Here is a 15418-nt window from a genome sequence, read left to right as displayed (position 1 = left end):
GCATCCATACATGACCACAGGAAAAACCATAGCCTTGAGCCTTTTAGTGTCTTCGTATTGCCCTCTGGCTACTCAGAGTCCCCTTCCCAATACTATTAATACTATAGAAGTGAAAGTATTCTTTCTTTCCCAAGCCAGTCATTCTCTAAGTGCTCCTGGTTTCAAGTAATTATTGCTTTACTTAAAATAATTTGTTAGAAGATACAGTCTCTTAGAGTAGGGCAAACATAGGTATGATTCATTTGAAAAACCCTAAATCCTAAGTGATGAGGGTTCTTATATGTTGCTTCTCAATGAGATGTCAGTCCTGAAGGGAAGGCTTCCTCTACTGTGGCCTAACTCTGATGGTTTATATACATCCAGGTAATTCTGAGAGGTACGAGGCACTGTAGGGATTTTACCTCATATCTGCCACACATTCATGAGTAATTGAGTGTAGTTCCAGTTACTGTAACCCTTTTTTCACCCTGTACTTCAGCCATTCTGTATTTTGCTTTAAGTCTTTATCTTTCTAACCTTCCTGCTTTATAAGGAGACTAGTTAGAGCCTAACATGTTAGGAGGATAAAACAAGGGTCCACATGCTGCCGCCCCCGCCCCCCCCTTCCTGCACACACACATTTATATATCCAGAAGCCTGGCAAGTTATTTGTCCCAAAGCAAGGACTTCCCAGGTGGTGCTAGTGGTAAAGAATCCGCCTGCCAGTGTAGGAGACACAGGAGGTATGGGTTCAATCCCAAGGTCGGGAAGATTCCCTGGAGGAGGACATGGCAGCCCCCTCCAGTGTTTTTGCCTGGAGAATCCCATGGAAAGAGGAGCCTGGTGAGCTACAGTCCATGGGGTCTCAAAGAGTCGGAGACAGCTGAGCCACTGAGCACACCTTGACCTAACAGATGTTCTCCATCAGAGTTTTTATCATTAATCCCTGATAGTTTTGTAAGTAATCTTGAGTCTGTGTACACTGTATGATATTAGGTGAATAATTTAACCACCTAAGCTTTGTTTTCTTTATCTGTGAAATAGGAATAAAAGTAATTATTCCATATGGCTTTAGTGAAAATAAATGAATTATTGCAGGTAAATTGCTTTTTACTTTTCTGGACATACCATAAGCAGTCAATAAATGTTTGTTGGTATCGTGAGATGTTTACTTCAGAGTAGGGCCTGACTCCTTACAAAACTTTTTAAAATTGTTTTTAATCATTTAGTGCTGCTGAATTCATCATTTTGCCTCTTTTTCTTTTCTAGAGTCTTAAAGTAACAATTGTAGAATTTGTGACTATTCACTAGAAAAAAACTTACAAAGCTAGGTTGCATATTTTAGTTGCTTTTTAAAATACAGTTAATCTAGTAGAAAGACTCTTGAGAGTCCCTTGGACTGCAAGGAAATGCAACCAGTCCATTCTAAAGGAGATCAGTCCTGGGTGTTCTTTGGAAGGACTGATGCTAAAGCTGTAACTCCAGTACTTTGGCCACCTCATGCGAAGAGTTGACTCATTGGAAAAGACCCTGATGCTGGGAGGGATTGAGGGCAGGAGGAGAAGGGGACGACACAGGATGAGATGGCTGAATGGCATCACCGACTCGATGCACATGAGTCTGAGTGAATTCCGGGAGTTGGTGACAGACAGGGAGGCCTGGCGTGCTGTGATTCATGGGGTCGCAAAGAGTCAGACACGACTGAGTGAACTGAATAGAAAAGAAAATTAGACTTCCCGTTTACTATTTAACCCAGAACGTTTGTGCTTCCTTCGAGAGTTGAGTCTTACTCTTTCACTTCAAAGTGATCTATTTGTTGTTTTGTTTCCAAATACAGGCAGCTGCTAGAGAAGAAATCCTCGCTAATGGAGGGAGCCTGTCACATCACCATGGAGGTATTCTTTTTTGAGGGGTAGAATTTCTAATATTCTTACTGTTTAAAATATTTGGTTTGATAAAATGCTGGGACTGTGAGGAATTTGCTAACACTAGAGATCTCATCTTGGAAGTTTTTGTGTCTGTCACTGAGGTCACCTGTGTTGTGGTAGTAACCAGCTGAAGCTTGATTTGACAAGCCTGTCTGTATAACAGGACCTGGTCATTCTTCTGAGTTCTTAGGAACTTAATGTTACCCAGGATAGCCCAGCCAGCCTGGAAGGTATTTGACCATTATAGCCAAAGTTCTTAAGGGGGAAGAAACCTGCATAACTGTTTTTCAGCCAGTATTGGAATGTAGCTGAACGTCAGTTGTATCATATACTGAAGAGCTGTTCTGCCACTCAAAATTCAGCAGATTAATCAAGACAGGATATGAAAAAAATCTTTTTTCAATATTTTAATTCTGTTATAGTATTCCTTTTTGATCATTATAATATTAAGTTACTGGAGAGTTGATCATATCACCAATAAAAATTATGATATGTCTGTCTATGTTACTAGCAGTGTTTTTAATATATAAATTAGTGCCTAGAAAAATAGATATGTGTAGTTTTCTTAGGGAAGTGCATGAAGATAAATGACCACTGATTTGAAAAATTCAACTCCTACTCTGGATTCTCCATATCCCTCTTTTCCTGTTTGATTTTCCATCATAGCGCTTAGCATTGTCTAACATTATAGTTAGCTATCTCCTTCTACTGGAAAGTAGGATCCTCAGTAGGGACTCCTGTTTCATTCCTCCCAGCACCAGAATAGTATTGGCCCCAGCCAGCTCTCCTTACATGTGTGTAAGAAGAGTGAAAGAATTTTGGTAGAAAACATAGTGAGCTCTGGAGAATCTGTATTCAGCCAGGCCTGAAGAAGATTGCTAATGTGGATGAATGAAGTAGAAAAATAGTTCCCAGCATCACTGTATCGATTTACTCTATTATATTCCCCCTACTTTTTCTTACTCTTCACAAATAAATTTCTAACGTAGCTGACTGATAAGCATTAAAGTGAATGAATTGTTCTTGCCCTTCTCTTCCTATTTATTACCTTTTGGTAATGAGATGGAGATTCTAATGGAGATTTCATGTTAGAACGATGAAAATGAAGAAGGGAAGAAACTGCATATTAGAAACCTCTTAAATGGAATTAAAAGCTTTTGACTAAAGGTCTAAACCTAATTTTGGAAATGTAAACATGAGGAATTTCATAAAGGTGCTTAGATTTTTTTGTACCTTTCTTTAAAATGTTCAGGAAACTATATACAGTACTTAAATTTTTTTTTGTATTTTATTTTAGGATGCCACTATATTATTACTATGTAAGCAAACTACATAGTAATTTTACATAGTATCATGAAGTATGTTCTTAATTCTAAATTGATTGAATAGAGGGAGGAAGCAAAATAATTTAGCTATAATTACTTATTTAAAGAAAATTTTTTTTTCCTTTCCAGAGCCAACAGTTTTGCCTTTTGGTAGATGTCAGCAGCCAACAAGTGTACTTTTTCCTTTAAGATAAGAAACTGTAGGATCCTTGTTTGTGATAGTAAATATGAGAGAGGTATAATTCTACAAGAGGGTGAAAATAGCCAAATCTTGTACTGAATAGAAAGAAATAGAGGCTTAATTGTTAGATAATCAGGTTAGGTGAACTAATTTCCTTAATTGTGAGAGGATGGTCTCTGTTTACTCAAGTTTTACAATGCGATAAATTCTACAGAAGTTAGAAGTGACCAAATGAGCTGCAACATTGTAGAGGCCAAACCAATGTTTTTTTTCTCTCACCTATGACACTTTATGCCTTTAGGATCTATGAGGATATTCAGGTCCAGCCAGTGGTGTCTCTATATGAAATGCTGAAAGCCTAATATGGTGGAACGGCTGTCAGTACTTACTCAGATACCCACTAGACGCTGAGAGTTTCTTAGTAGGCTTTAACAGAACCTATGTAAACGTACTTGAAAGAAAAAGAAAATACACACAAATTTAAAATAGTAAAGAGTTAAATAATTCTAGTATAAATTTATTTGAGACAGACTTTATTATTTGTCTAAAGCTATGGTTAATAATTTGTTTATTATTAGTTTATTATATTTATTATTAATTATTGATAATCTGTTATTTAGTCAATGAACACAAATAGAAATTAATTTAAAAGTAGTTGGAAAGATGTAAACGTTAACTAACCAGAAGAACATGATCATTCAATTCTTGATTCCAGAGCAAAAAATATAAATAGCTCCTGGGATATTTTTGATACCAGATATGCCTAATGCTTTTTAACATCGTTGTATCGTTATAAACATTACTTGTCCACGAGACAGTAAGATTTCAAAGAATGGTACTCTTTCTCTTGAAGGATCTTATAGTTCCATAAAGTAAAATATAATAGCATTTCAAAACGCCGCTGATCAAAACTAGTAGGATTATGATATCATCATATTTTAACCAAGATAAGAGTTCCCCTCTTCTTTGAAAAGCACTTAGAAGGTGACTTTAATAAACATGTAAATGCTGTAGATGTTAAAACATCAAAGGGGAGGGAGATGAAATAGGGAAAGGAATTAACGTTTGTAAAGCATTTGCTAGGTGCTCTGCTTGACAGTCTCTTTTAATCCTGATCAGAATGCTGTGGAATAGATACTGTTCTTGTCTTTCAGATGAAGAAATACTAAGGCTCTGAATGTACAGTAGCTTACTCCAACGTATGAGCAATAATTGTTAGAATTTGAATTTGAACTCAGGGCCTCCTATGTCAGTGTCCTTGTCCTCTGACTTAAGAACCCAAAATAGTGAAAATAGGTCAAAAGCTAAAAAAATTTAAATTGAACGCCTTTGAAAAGAAGCACTTGATTTTAAGAGTGTATGAGAAGAAATACTAAACATCACTGTTTCTCTTTTAAAATAAAATAATAGCTCTGTTTAATTTTGACCCTAAGTTTAGTTGCTGTCCTGCTTTAGATGTTAAACCAGGAATGAATTAATATTTTAATTTCCTTATCATAAATTTTGCATTATTTTCTAAGTTCTTGCACATAAGTCAGTTTGACTTTCTGGTGGTTTTTGTAATTCCTGACTAACGTTTCTAACATTGTCAGTAGCAGGTAATAAAACAAATGCAGGTCAGATCATGTTACAGTAAAGCTCCTGTATAATTTATGTGCATTTTCGGGTTCTAGGTGTATAAGCCTTTATTTGTTGAAGACTCCAAGGTCAATGAAATAGTTTAATTATAGAAATTATTATCTTGAACTTGAATGTAGCAAGGTTCGATTGCATATTAATTTATTGAGAGGTTCTGCTTCATTTAAATAAGGAATCTTTTATTTCTATCACATTTCTCATTTTTTTTTTTCATACAGTCAGAAATATGACTGTGTGGAAACAAATGCTAAACCCCTTTGATTCCTCTATGGCTTAGAAAAAGAAACTAAGTAAGCCTGAACACAGAATATCTTTCATGTGTCCAGGTAAAAAGATGCTTTCCCTTTGCTACCTTGCCTTTTTTAATACTTTTTAAACACAGGCGTGCTCCAGAGTTCAGCCCAGAGCCAGTTTCTTCCTCCGTGTTCCCCTCACTCCCTCAGTGATTACTTCAGTCCCAGGACTGAAAACACTGTCCTTATGCTGATAACTCCCAATACCAGAAGGCATCACCAAAACCACCCTCATTAAATCACTATTTGTTTCCTTCTGGGACAACTGCAGTAGGCTCTTTACTGGTCTGTCTGCCTCTACGCCTGTTGCTCTGCCGGTATTTCTCTTGCTGTCCAGGTAATCTTTTTTAAACTCATTGTTTTCTTCTCATATTCAAAATAAAACCCAGTGTCCGTATCGGGTTCTTCAAGGGTATACATTGTGTGTTTATCTCTGTCTCTTCTTCTCTTCCTTTTCCCCTATGGCTTTCTTGCTGTTTCTCAGACCTCTCAACCCCTTCCTCTTCAAAGTCCTTTGCTATTTGTTCCATCTCTTTCTGATGGTCTTTCTCTTGTGCCCCCTCCCCCAGATATTTGCATGGTTCACTTTCCCCATCATTTAGATCTCTGATAAAAATGTCACTTTCTTAGAGGCATCTTCCCTATTCTCTTGTAGTTTATGCGTTTCCGTAAACTATTTCCATAAACCATTTGAGTAAGTTCAATGGGGTTACTGACTGTATCTTGTCTGTCACTGTTCCCGAGCCCCTAGAAAAGTGACTGACTATTCTACATAGAAGTAGGTAATCAATGAATATGTTATGTGACTAGTTAAGTGTCTAAGTGCTCACAGAATTTTGGGCAGTTTTGCAGATTCTCAAACATCTGAATTTTTCATTAACATGAATGGCATTAATCTCCTTGCTAATTTAGCTTCAAATGCTTAATAAGCAGGCCTTATTTGGATATAGAGTCGTGCTTAATCACAGAAAGGCTCAGTTTATTCTGTAACATTATTTCTGAGAATGTGTATTAGCAGAGTCAGTTATTTAGTGGAAAAGTAGGGTAAAATAATATGCATTTCTCTATAACTGCCCAACCAGCCATTTTAGTTTCCTTTCTTAGATGGATTATATATGTAAGATTCCATTTAAACTTTGTCTTGAAGCAAATATAAGTTTGAAAGGCTTACAGACAGAGGAGAAAGAACATAGACTTCAGAATCAAATCTGTATTTGACTTTTGGCTCTGTACTTAGCTAGCTGTATCACCTTAGAGAATAAATTCTCTGAACTGCAGTTTTCTCATCTGCAAAATGGGAATAGTACCTACCTCGGATTATTATAAGACTTAAGTGTGATAATGTATGTAAACATCAATGTGTCTTGCATATATAGTAGGTGCTTAAAAAACAATAAACCTTTTAAAAACATAAAAGAAGTAGACAGCACCAAGTGAAACTCTGGTTTGTATACTTAAACCTCTACTGTAACCATTGAAAAAAGGGTTACAGTTTGAAAAAGACCCTTATCAAGGAGTAAGATTGAACAGTTATTTTAATGTTTTCATCTATAACCTATGGTTAGTCTTACTCTATAGGAGGTTCTGTTACCATCTGTATGAAAGCAATAAATTTTCTTCACACTATTGGCTGCAAAATTTGCTATAAAAATGTCTATTTTCATAAATGCTTCTGTGCTTAAAGTTAATCATCTCATTTGTACATTTCAAATATCCCATGCTATTCAGTATAGTTTCCTAGTTTCATTTCAAGCAGAAATCTTTCCATATAAATTTTAAATAGAGTGGGTTTAATTATCCTTCTAAAGTTAATAATAGAGTTCTTGAAAGATCGCTTTTTATATGTGTAGGAAAGGTTTTCCTTAATATGTATCCTGAACTTAAAACTCAAGGCAGCCTCATAGTAGCATCTTTAGTTACTGACCTTCAGGCAGTGTCATGACATTCTCAGTAACATTTTTGAGTTCAAGAATAGAAGGGCTGGGGGTTGGGAGAATATTGATGCAATTTCTCTTAGAGAGTTTGGCCTGTAATTGTGATTAATAACAGTCGCTTTCCCTATCTGGAAACAGACAGGCTGGTTTGTCTGCCTACAATCATGCTGTGATAAATGGAGCTATTTTAACTCTGGTTTTGTGTATCAAAGAAAACAGATGTAGTCTGGAACTGGAGGCTATAGGAAATACAAAGCCTGCTTAACTTAATCTTCATAGCGCTTGTTTTTATAACGGACGAGCTGGTCAGTTTAAACAACAGTGTTTATGTCAGCCATATATTTAATTTCAATTTATGACTTAAGTTTTTAAGTTGTTCATTTGCTAAAATTATACCTAAGTCCTTGTCAGAAAACAAAAAAAAATCTTGATTAAATGTAACCAGTCTTAGTTTAAATATTGAGTCTTTACCTAACCAAACTTATTTCCTATTATTCAGAGAATAATTATGGGGTAGCTGCTCATAGCAGTTTTTGTGGTCTTGACATAATCCAGTAGTGTCACAAACTTTAAAAGTAAAGAGACTACTCAAAGTAATGAGCAAAAGATCAGTTTTGTTAAAAACCTATACTGTGAAATAAAAGACATGAAGATTGTCAAGGTGAATATCACTATTTATAGATGACATGATTGTCTTTGTAGAAAATGCAAAAAAAAAAAAAATATACAAAAACAAAATCAGCAAGATTGCAGAATATAAGAGCCCCCACCAAGATCAGTTCCATTTTTGTATATTAACAACAGGCATATAGAAACTGCGATTTAGAATGTAGTATCATTTACATTTGCTCCAAAGAAGGCATTTAAATCTAATAAAATATGTATATGCTTATGCGTAAATCTAACAATATATATACTGGATCTATGTTCTGAAAATTTCAGAATGCTGATGAAAAAATGAAAGACCTAAATAAATGGGGAGATATGTTCATGGACTGGTACAACACTGGACATGGAGTCAACATGTCAGTTCTCCCTAGAGTGATCTACCCATTTAATACAGTTCCTATCAAAAATTTGCAGATATTTTTAGTAGATATGAAAGAGATTATTCTAAAATTATATGTTAAGGTAAAGGAAATAAGTAGATGAAAAAAGAACAGCAAGGTCATAGGAATCAATTTATCAGATTTCAAGACTTATAGTCATCAAGACTGTGGTATTGGAGGAGTACTGATCCATACAACAAAGTAGAGAACTGAGAAATAGACCCACATGAATGTGTCCAACCAGTTTTGACAAAGATATAGCAACCAGTGAAGGAAGTATATAGCTTTTTCAACAAATAGTGCTGGAACAATTGGATGGAAATTCATAGGTTAAAAAAAAACCCTTGACCTGAACCTCACACTTTATACTAAAATTGACTCAACATAGATAATAGACTTAAATGTAAAACATAAAATAACAAAACTTCTAGAAAAAACAAAAAGCAAGAGAAAATATTCAAGATCTAAAGTTTGGCAAAGAGTTCTTAGACTGTTCACAAAAAGTACAGTCCATTAAAGGAAAATTTGATAAATTGGATATTGTCAAAATTAAAAATGTTTGCTCTGTGAAGGACTCTGTTAAGTGGATGAAAAGTTAGGCTTTTCATATGTGCAAACCACATATCCAGCAAAAGATCTATGTCTATAAAATATAAAGAACTCTTAAAACTCAATAGTAAAATGCAAACAATTCAATTAGAAAATGGGCAGAAGACATGAAGAATCATTTCCCTGAAGAGGATGCACAGATGACAAATAATTACATGAATAGATGTTCAACATCAGTAACCATTGTTGTTGTTTAGTTGCTAAATCATGTCCAACTCTTTGCAACCCCATGGAATAGAGCCTGACAGGCTCCTCCTGTCTGTGGAATTTTCCAGGCAAGAATACTAGAATGGGTTGCCATTTCCTTCTTCAGGGAATCATCCTGACCCAAGGACCAAACCCATCTCCTGCGCTGGCAGACGGATTCTTTACCATTGAGCCACAAGGGAAACAATAACTATTATGGAAATGCAAATTAAAACCACAAGAGAAACCACTATACACTGATCAGAAAGCTAAAATTAGAAAATAGTGGCAGTGTCAAATGCTGGCAAGGATGTAAAGAAACTAGATAAATCATGTATTACTGTTTGGAATGTAGGGTAGTAACATCATTACATAAAAACAGTTTGCAGTTTCTTATAAAAATCAAACTTGTAACTACCATTCAACCCAACAGTTATGCTCTTGGATGCTTATACCACAGAATTGAAAACTTAAGTTCATGCATAAACCTGTACATGTACATTTACAGCAGATTTACTCATGGTAGTCCCGAACTCGAATCAGCTCAGATGTCCTTCACGATTAAATGGCTAATCAAACTATGGTATATGTGTACCATGGAGTACGATTCAGCAGTAGGAGAAAACAAACCATAAACACATGCAGCAGCTTGGATGAATCTCCAGGAGATTACCCTGACTGAAACAAAGCCAGTCCCCCAAAATTGCATACTGTGTGATAGTGTTTCTATAACATTTTTGAAATAGTGAAATTAGAGAAATAGAGAACACATTAGTGGTTTCCATGAGTTGCTGTAGGACAGGGGTGACTATAAATAGGCAACACAGGGCTCCTTGTGGGGATGTAGATGTTCTGGATCTGGACTATATCAGTGTCAATATGCTGGTTGTGATTTTGGGCTTTTGATAGCTATCAGATGAGTATACCCTTTCCAGTATCAAATCTTTATCAGATTACCATAAGATTGCAGAAGTTTGTTTTGCTCTTTCTTTTTTGTGATTTGCTTTTTCTCACAAAACTTAAAAGTGGAATATAATATTTTTCCACTGAAGCAGTGTTGTAAATAGTGAGATTCTAAGACCAGACTGTAAAAGCCAATTTAATTTCATGATGTAGTTGAACATTTAACTACTTAACTATTTCAACCATGTCACAGTACAGACAGATTTGAGAGCTGACAAAATCTATTGTAAGAATGTATTGATCCTCACATCTTCCTCCCCATGCAGGCTACAGAGGCGCAGTCCCAGGCAGAGGGCAGGGACAGCATCGTGTTTGTCACCTCTTACCTAGTGCTATATATATACCTGTAGTAGCTTCCAGCTTCAGGTGTATTTTCTCAGCCACGAGGAAAGAATAGGTAGCTTGGATAATAACCATTTCTCTTTGGACCTCTAAAGGAACTCTTTATCCTTAGCAGTTTTATGACCAAGACTCTTTTAAGTGGGCTTCCTTGGTGGTTCAGAAGGTAAAGAATCTGCCTGCAGTGCAGGAGACCTGGGTTCGATCCCTGGGTTGGGAAGATCCCCTGGAGGAGGGTATGGCAACCCACTCTAGTATTCTTGCCTGGAGAATTCCAATGGACAGAGGAACCTGGCGGGCTACAGTCCGTGGGGTCGCTAAGGGTCGGACATGACTGAGCGACTAAATACAGCACACAGCACAGTACTCTTTTAAGTACTAGATGTTTGTTAATCTCAGAATACCTCTACTATATTATTACATTGTTATAGACTCATTAGCTTTTCGTAGCTATTTTTTCAGGTGATTAGCAATGAATCCTAATAGGTATTTTCAAGTGTAAGATCTGTTAAAAGTGACTTTGCTGCTGCTGCTAAGTCGCTTCAGTTGTGTCTGACTCTGTGCGACCCCAGAGACAGCAGCCCACCAGCCTCCCCTGTCCCTGGGATTCTCCAGGCAAGAACACTGGAGTGGGTTGCCGTTTCCTTCTCCAATGCAGGAAAGTGAAAAGTGAAAGTGAAGTCGCTCAGCTGTGTCCGACTCTTAGCCACCCCATGGACTGTGGCCCACCAGGCTCCTCCGTCCATGGGATTTTCCAGGCGAGAGTGCTGGAGTGGGGTGCCATTGCCTTCTCCGAAAAGTGACTTTAGATAAAGTTAATTTTTAATAATCTGTGTTGTGTAACACAAAAACTACTAGGGCATTTGTGGCTATTTAAATTTAAATTAAAATGAAATAAAATTAAAACTTTATTTCCTCATTTGCAATAGCCACCTTTCAAGTGCTTAATATCCACATGTGACTAGGAGCCACTGAGGTAAGCACTACAGATGTAGAACATTACTGTTATCACAGAAAATTATATTGAGCAGTGCTGTGAAGCTTTATTTCATACATATTTTCACACATTGGCTGGGAAAATGACCCAAAAATATGACTTAAATTTTTTTTCAGTAGAAATTACATTCAGGTCTTTAGGAGTTAAGTTCTAAAATAAACTAGCATTTGTCATTAATGGCAGGTTTTCTGAGTATAACTTCTGTCTACTCTACCACTTTTTCCAGAATTTCTTTCAGTTTGGTGAAGTGAAAATCACTCAGTCGTGTCCGACTCTTTGTGACCCCATGGACTAAGTCCATGAAGTTCTCCAGCCCAGAATACTGGAGTTGGTAGCCTCACTTTAGTCAGTATCCTCAAATTTAAAACGAGGTCACCTTACAATAGCAGGAGCCATTTACTTCTAATTCAGTTGATTGTAGCAGTGAAGATATGTTTGCTTTTATGGAAATTATTTGGGCTCCTGGGAGATGGACCTTTGGAAATATATGGTCCAAAATTTCCTGATCTTGGCACTGTTGACATTTTGGCTAGATAATTCTTTGTTGTGGGGGCTGTCCTATGCATTGTAGTATGTTTAGCAGCATCCCTGGCCTCTACCCACTAGATTCTGGTAATATTGTCCAAATTACGACAACCAAAAATGTCTCTGCTGCTGCTGCTGCTGCTAAGTCGCTTCATTTGTGTCCGACTCTGTGTGACCCCATAGACAGCAGACCACCAGGCTCCCCTGTCCCTGGGGTTCTCAAGGCAAGAACACTGGAGTGGGTTGCCATTTCCTTCTCCAATGCATGAAAGTGAAAAGTGAAAGTGAAGTCGCTCAGTCATGTCTGACTCTTAGTGACCCCATAGACTGTAGCCCACCAGGCTCCTCTGTCCATGGGATTTTCCAGGCAAGAGTACTGGAATGGGGTGCCATTGCCATCTCCAAAAAATGTCTCTAGACGTTGCTAAATGTCCCTTGTGTTGCAAAATTGTCTCTATTGAGAACTGTTGATATAGTCCAAAGGCTCCTAGAGATTTGAAGGAAGAGAGTGAGGTTCTGTGACATTCCTTCTCCTGTCTTAGCTAACGTAGAAGAACTCTTGAGTATATCTAAGAAATAATGTCAGAATATAGAGAATGCAAGGCAGATGAAACCAAAGGAAAGTAAAGAAATCCAGATTGGATATTTGCATCCCTACTCTTTATCTAAAACGGCTTATAGGTAACTGTGGTTCAGTATAGTTTAACTGACATTTTTATTTTTTTATTCTTACTGTGTGGATACGCTGTATTATGGAAAGTGAAAGTGTTAGTCCTTCAGTTGTGTCCAACTCTTTGCTGCCCCATGGACTGTAGCCCACCAGGCTTCTCTGTCCATGGAATTCTCCAGGTAAGAGTACTGGAGTCCCTTCTCTAGGGGATCTTTCTGACCCAGGGATCAAAGCTGGGTCTTCCACATTGCAGGCAGATTAGATTCTTCACTGTCTCAGCCACCAGAGAAGCCCTGTATTATGGAACAGGACTACAAAAATGAATAAAACATGACCCTTCAAGGAACATGTGATGTTTTCTATCCTTTTCTGCCCTTATCATGTTATTTGGTCTGCTTACTTGCTTTCTAACTGCCACTTGGTTTACATTTTGAGCTTGTCAATCCATCTTCTGGGGACACAGAACAGAATTAACACTTGATTGTGTTCTGAAGACAGATTGAATCCAACTCTTGTGTTCTGCTTTCATCTTGGTCATTCCGATTTTCTTCCTGTTTCATAATCTCTAAAGACCTATTCAAGGATCTGTAAGATCTTAGAGCTGCTCTATAAACTGCACAGATAAAACCTTAGCATAGAGAAAAATGACATTTAAAAATATTTAATAAGAATCTTATACCAGATTTTTTAATTGCTTTGTTAAAAGTCCATGGTATCTATGAATTTTTCATCTTGATATTAGAAGTATCATTAGTAGTAGAAAAATAAATCAGATGACTTTAATAAAGAAATCAAACATGACTTTAAGTATCCACTAAACATTAAATCAGGGCTTCCCAGGTGGCTCAGTGGTAGAGAATCCACCTGCCATTGCAGGAGATGCAGGTTCTGTCTTTGGGTTGGGAAGCTCCCTGGAGGAGGAAATCGTAACCCGTTTCTAAATGAAGAGCCCATTTTGTCATTTTTCTTGCCTGAAAAATCCCATGGACAGAGGATCCTGGTGGGCTACAGTCCAGAGGAACTTGGTAGGCTATAGTCCATGGGGTTACAAAGAGTCAGACATGACTGAGCATAAGCATTAAATTAGAATCGTGGATAGTCATAGTCTCATCTCATGTGTCTTTAAAAGCTGGATATTAGTATCCCTCAGTTGGAGATCTGTTACTTACTTTCAACACGTACCAAAATCCAACACATAGACACACACACGAATGCCTTATAGTACAAGCAAATGAACAACTAAGTCCTCTTTTCTACCCCACATCACTCCCTCCCAAAGAAATATCCTCATCATCAAATCACCAGATTCTCCAAAAAGCCAGAAGTTTCTTGGGGCCAGAGCTTCATCTGACAAGGGGTCAGTGTCCCTTTAGCACTAGTTCCTTACATAATCCACTAGTAGATTGGTTGGATTAATGAAATCTTATACAAAGTCAGTGCTTAGATCACTCATACAAGCGGCTAAATATAGAGTTTCTTTTTTAAATGCCCTATGCTGCTAAGTCGCTTCAGTCGTGTCCGACCCTGTGCGACCCCATAGACGGCAGCTAACCAGGCTCCCCCATCCCTGGGATTCTCCAGGCAAAAACACTGGATTGGGTTGCCATTTCCTTCTCCAATGACCTATAGAATAGTGTTAAAAAGATGCTTAAACTAGAGCTTTCAAAATACAGTTGTTAGAATAATGGTTACGTACTTTTAACTGGCTAAATTCTGATTCTAGGCTTTGGCTTCAATAATCTTCTAAAAGTTCAGCCCATTTCATAATTTTAAACATAAGTGTATAATAGATCTTTTCAACCTTGTAATCAACTCCATAATTCAAAAGTTTTTAATTTAGCTGAAAAGAATTCTGACTAGCAGACACTAGATGTGTCCCTTTTAAGATGAGATTATTTGGTAGTTTCTGCTAATTCTTTTGCCCCCTCCAAATAATTTTTGGTGGCTAGACTGGCCACCGTGTCCACACATTCCACGCACGACTCCCATTACCTGTCCCCCTTGTATACAGGTCAGTTCATTCTTTTCTGTTGATTTCCACACAAAGTATATTCTTTCTTGGAGCTGTTAACATCCAGAGGGGACTGTTGAGCCTATGATTTCAAAGATTATCCGCAAAAGCTTCTATTTTCTCTGTTCCAAAAGTATAATTATTAATATGTACTGTATATTGTGGAAAAAACACAAAATATTTATTTTATTCTGTCTGTATTTATGAGAAATTCTTAAAAAAGTGAATTCCACTCTTCATTAAGCAGAAAAAGAATTTCCTCCCATTATTTTTCTGGACTGTTTATTATTTGGCTGGCTTATGATTTTTGTATCTTTAAAAATATATTTAAGACTCTTAAATACCTGACTTGAGCACTCTGAACATTGAATATATAGAAAAAATGTGAATTGTGGAATACAGGGTCTTTTTCTTATGTTGAGAAGTGGTGGGCTTGGCTTTTTCTAGCTCACTGTTAGCTCTCAAGCTAGGTTTATACTTCTAGAGAATCAGAACTCAAAGGGATGTATTTGAGTCAGTAGTCATGAATACCCCCACACATCAGATAATCTCGGTCTAGAAAGAGGAATAAGCTTCATGTAGTGTGAATGTACACAAGCCTTTTCATGGATAGCTATTCATTCAAGAAATGTTGAAATAGTCTTGACCGTCTATTATTTGCTGTTTTCATTCATCCATTCTCCCCTTTAGTATGGCATGTTGCATAAAGGACAGAGTGTTGTTTCTACCTTTTCTGAAAATGATTCTGTAAATGTTTAAGCAGCTACTGTATAGTTATGCACACACGTGTG

At 37.0% G+C, this 15418-nt stretch overlaps 1 protein-coding gene across 5 annotated transcripts in view; it reads left to right on the top strand.

Moving 5' to 3' along the window:
* The window catches only part of AGPS (alkylglycerone phosphate synthase), a 133845-nt gene that overhangs the window by 107079 nt on the left and 11348 nt on the right, over nt 1-15418 (top strand). For all 5 annotated transcript variants that reach the window (XR_011569336.1, XR_011569335.1, XM_070798940.1 and 2 more), the window contains one exon: nt 1817-1874. Coding sequence is in view for 3 of the 5 variants with exons in the window: in XM_070798940.1 (XP_070655041.1) it covers nt 1817-1874 (58 nt within the window). In the remaining 2 variants the exon portion in view is untranslated. The remainder of the gene's footprint in view (nt 1-1816; nt 1875-15418) is intronic.

This window comes from Bos indicus, chromosome 2 (assembly GCF_029378745.1).
Source record: "Bos indicus isolate NIAB-ARS_2022 breed Sahiwal x Tharparkar chromosome 2, NIAB-ARS_B.indTharparkar_mat_pri_1.0, whole genome shotgun sequence".
NCBI lineage: Eukaryota > Metazoa > Chordata > Mammalia > Artiodactyla > Bovidae > Bos > Bos indicus.
The sequence above is the reverse complement of the archived record's forward strand: the minus strand, read 5'-3'. Positions and strand labels throughout refer to the sequence as shown.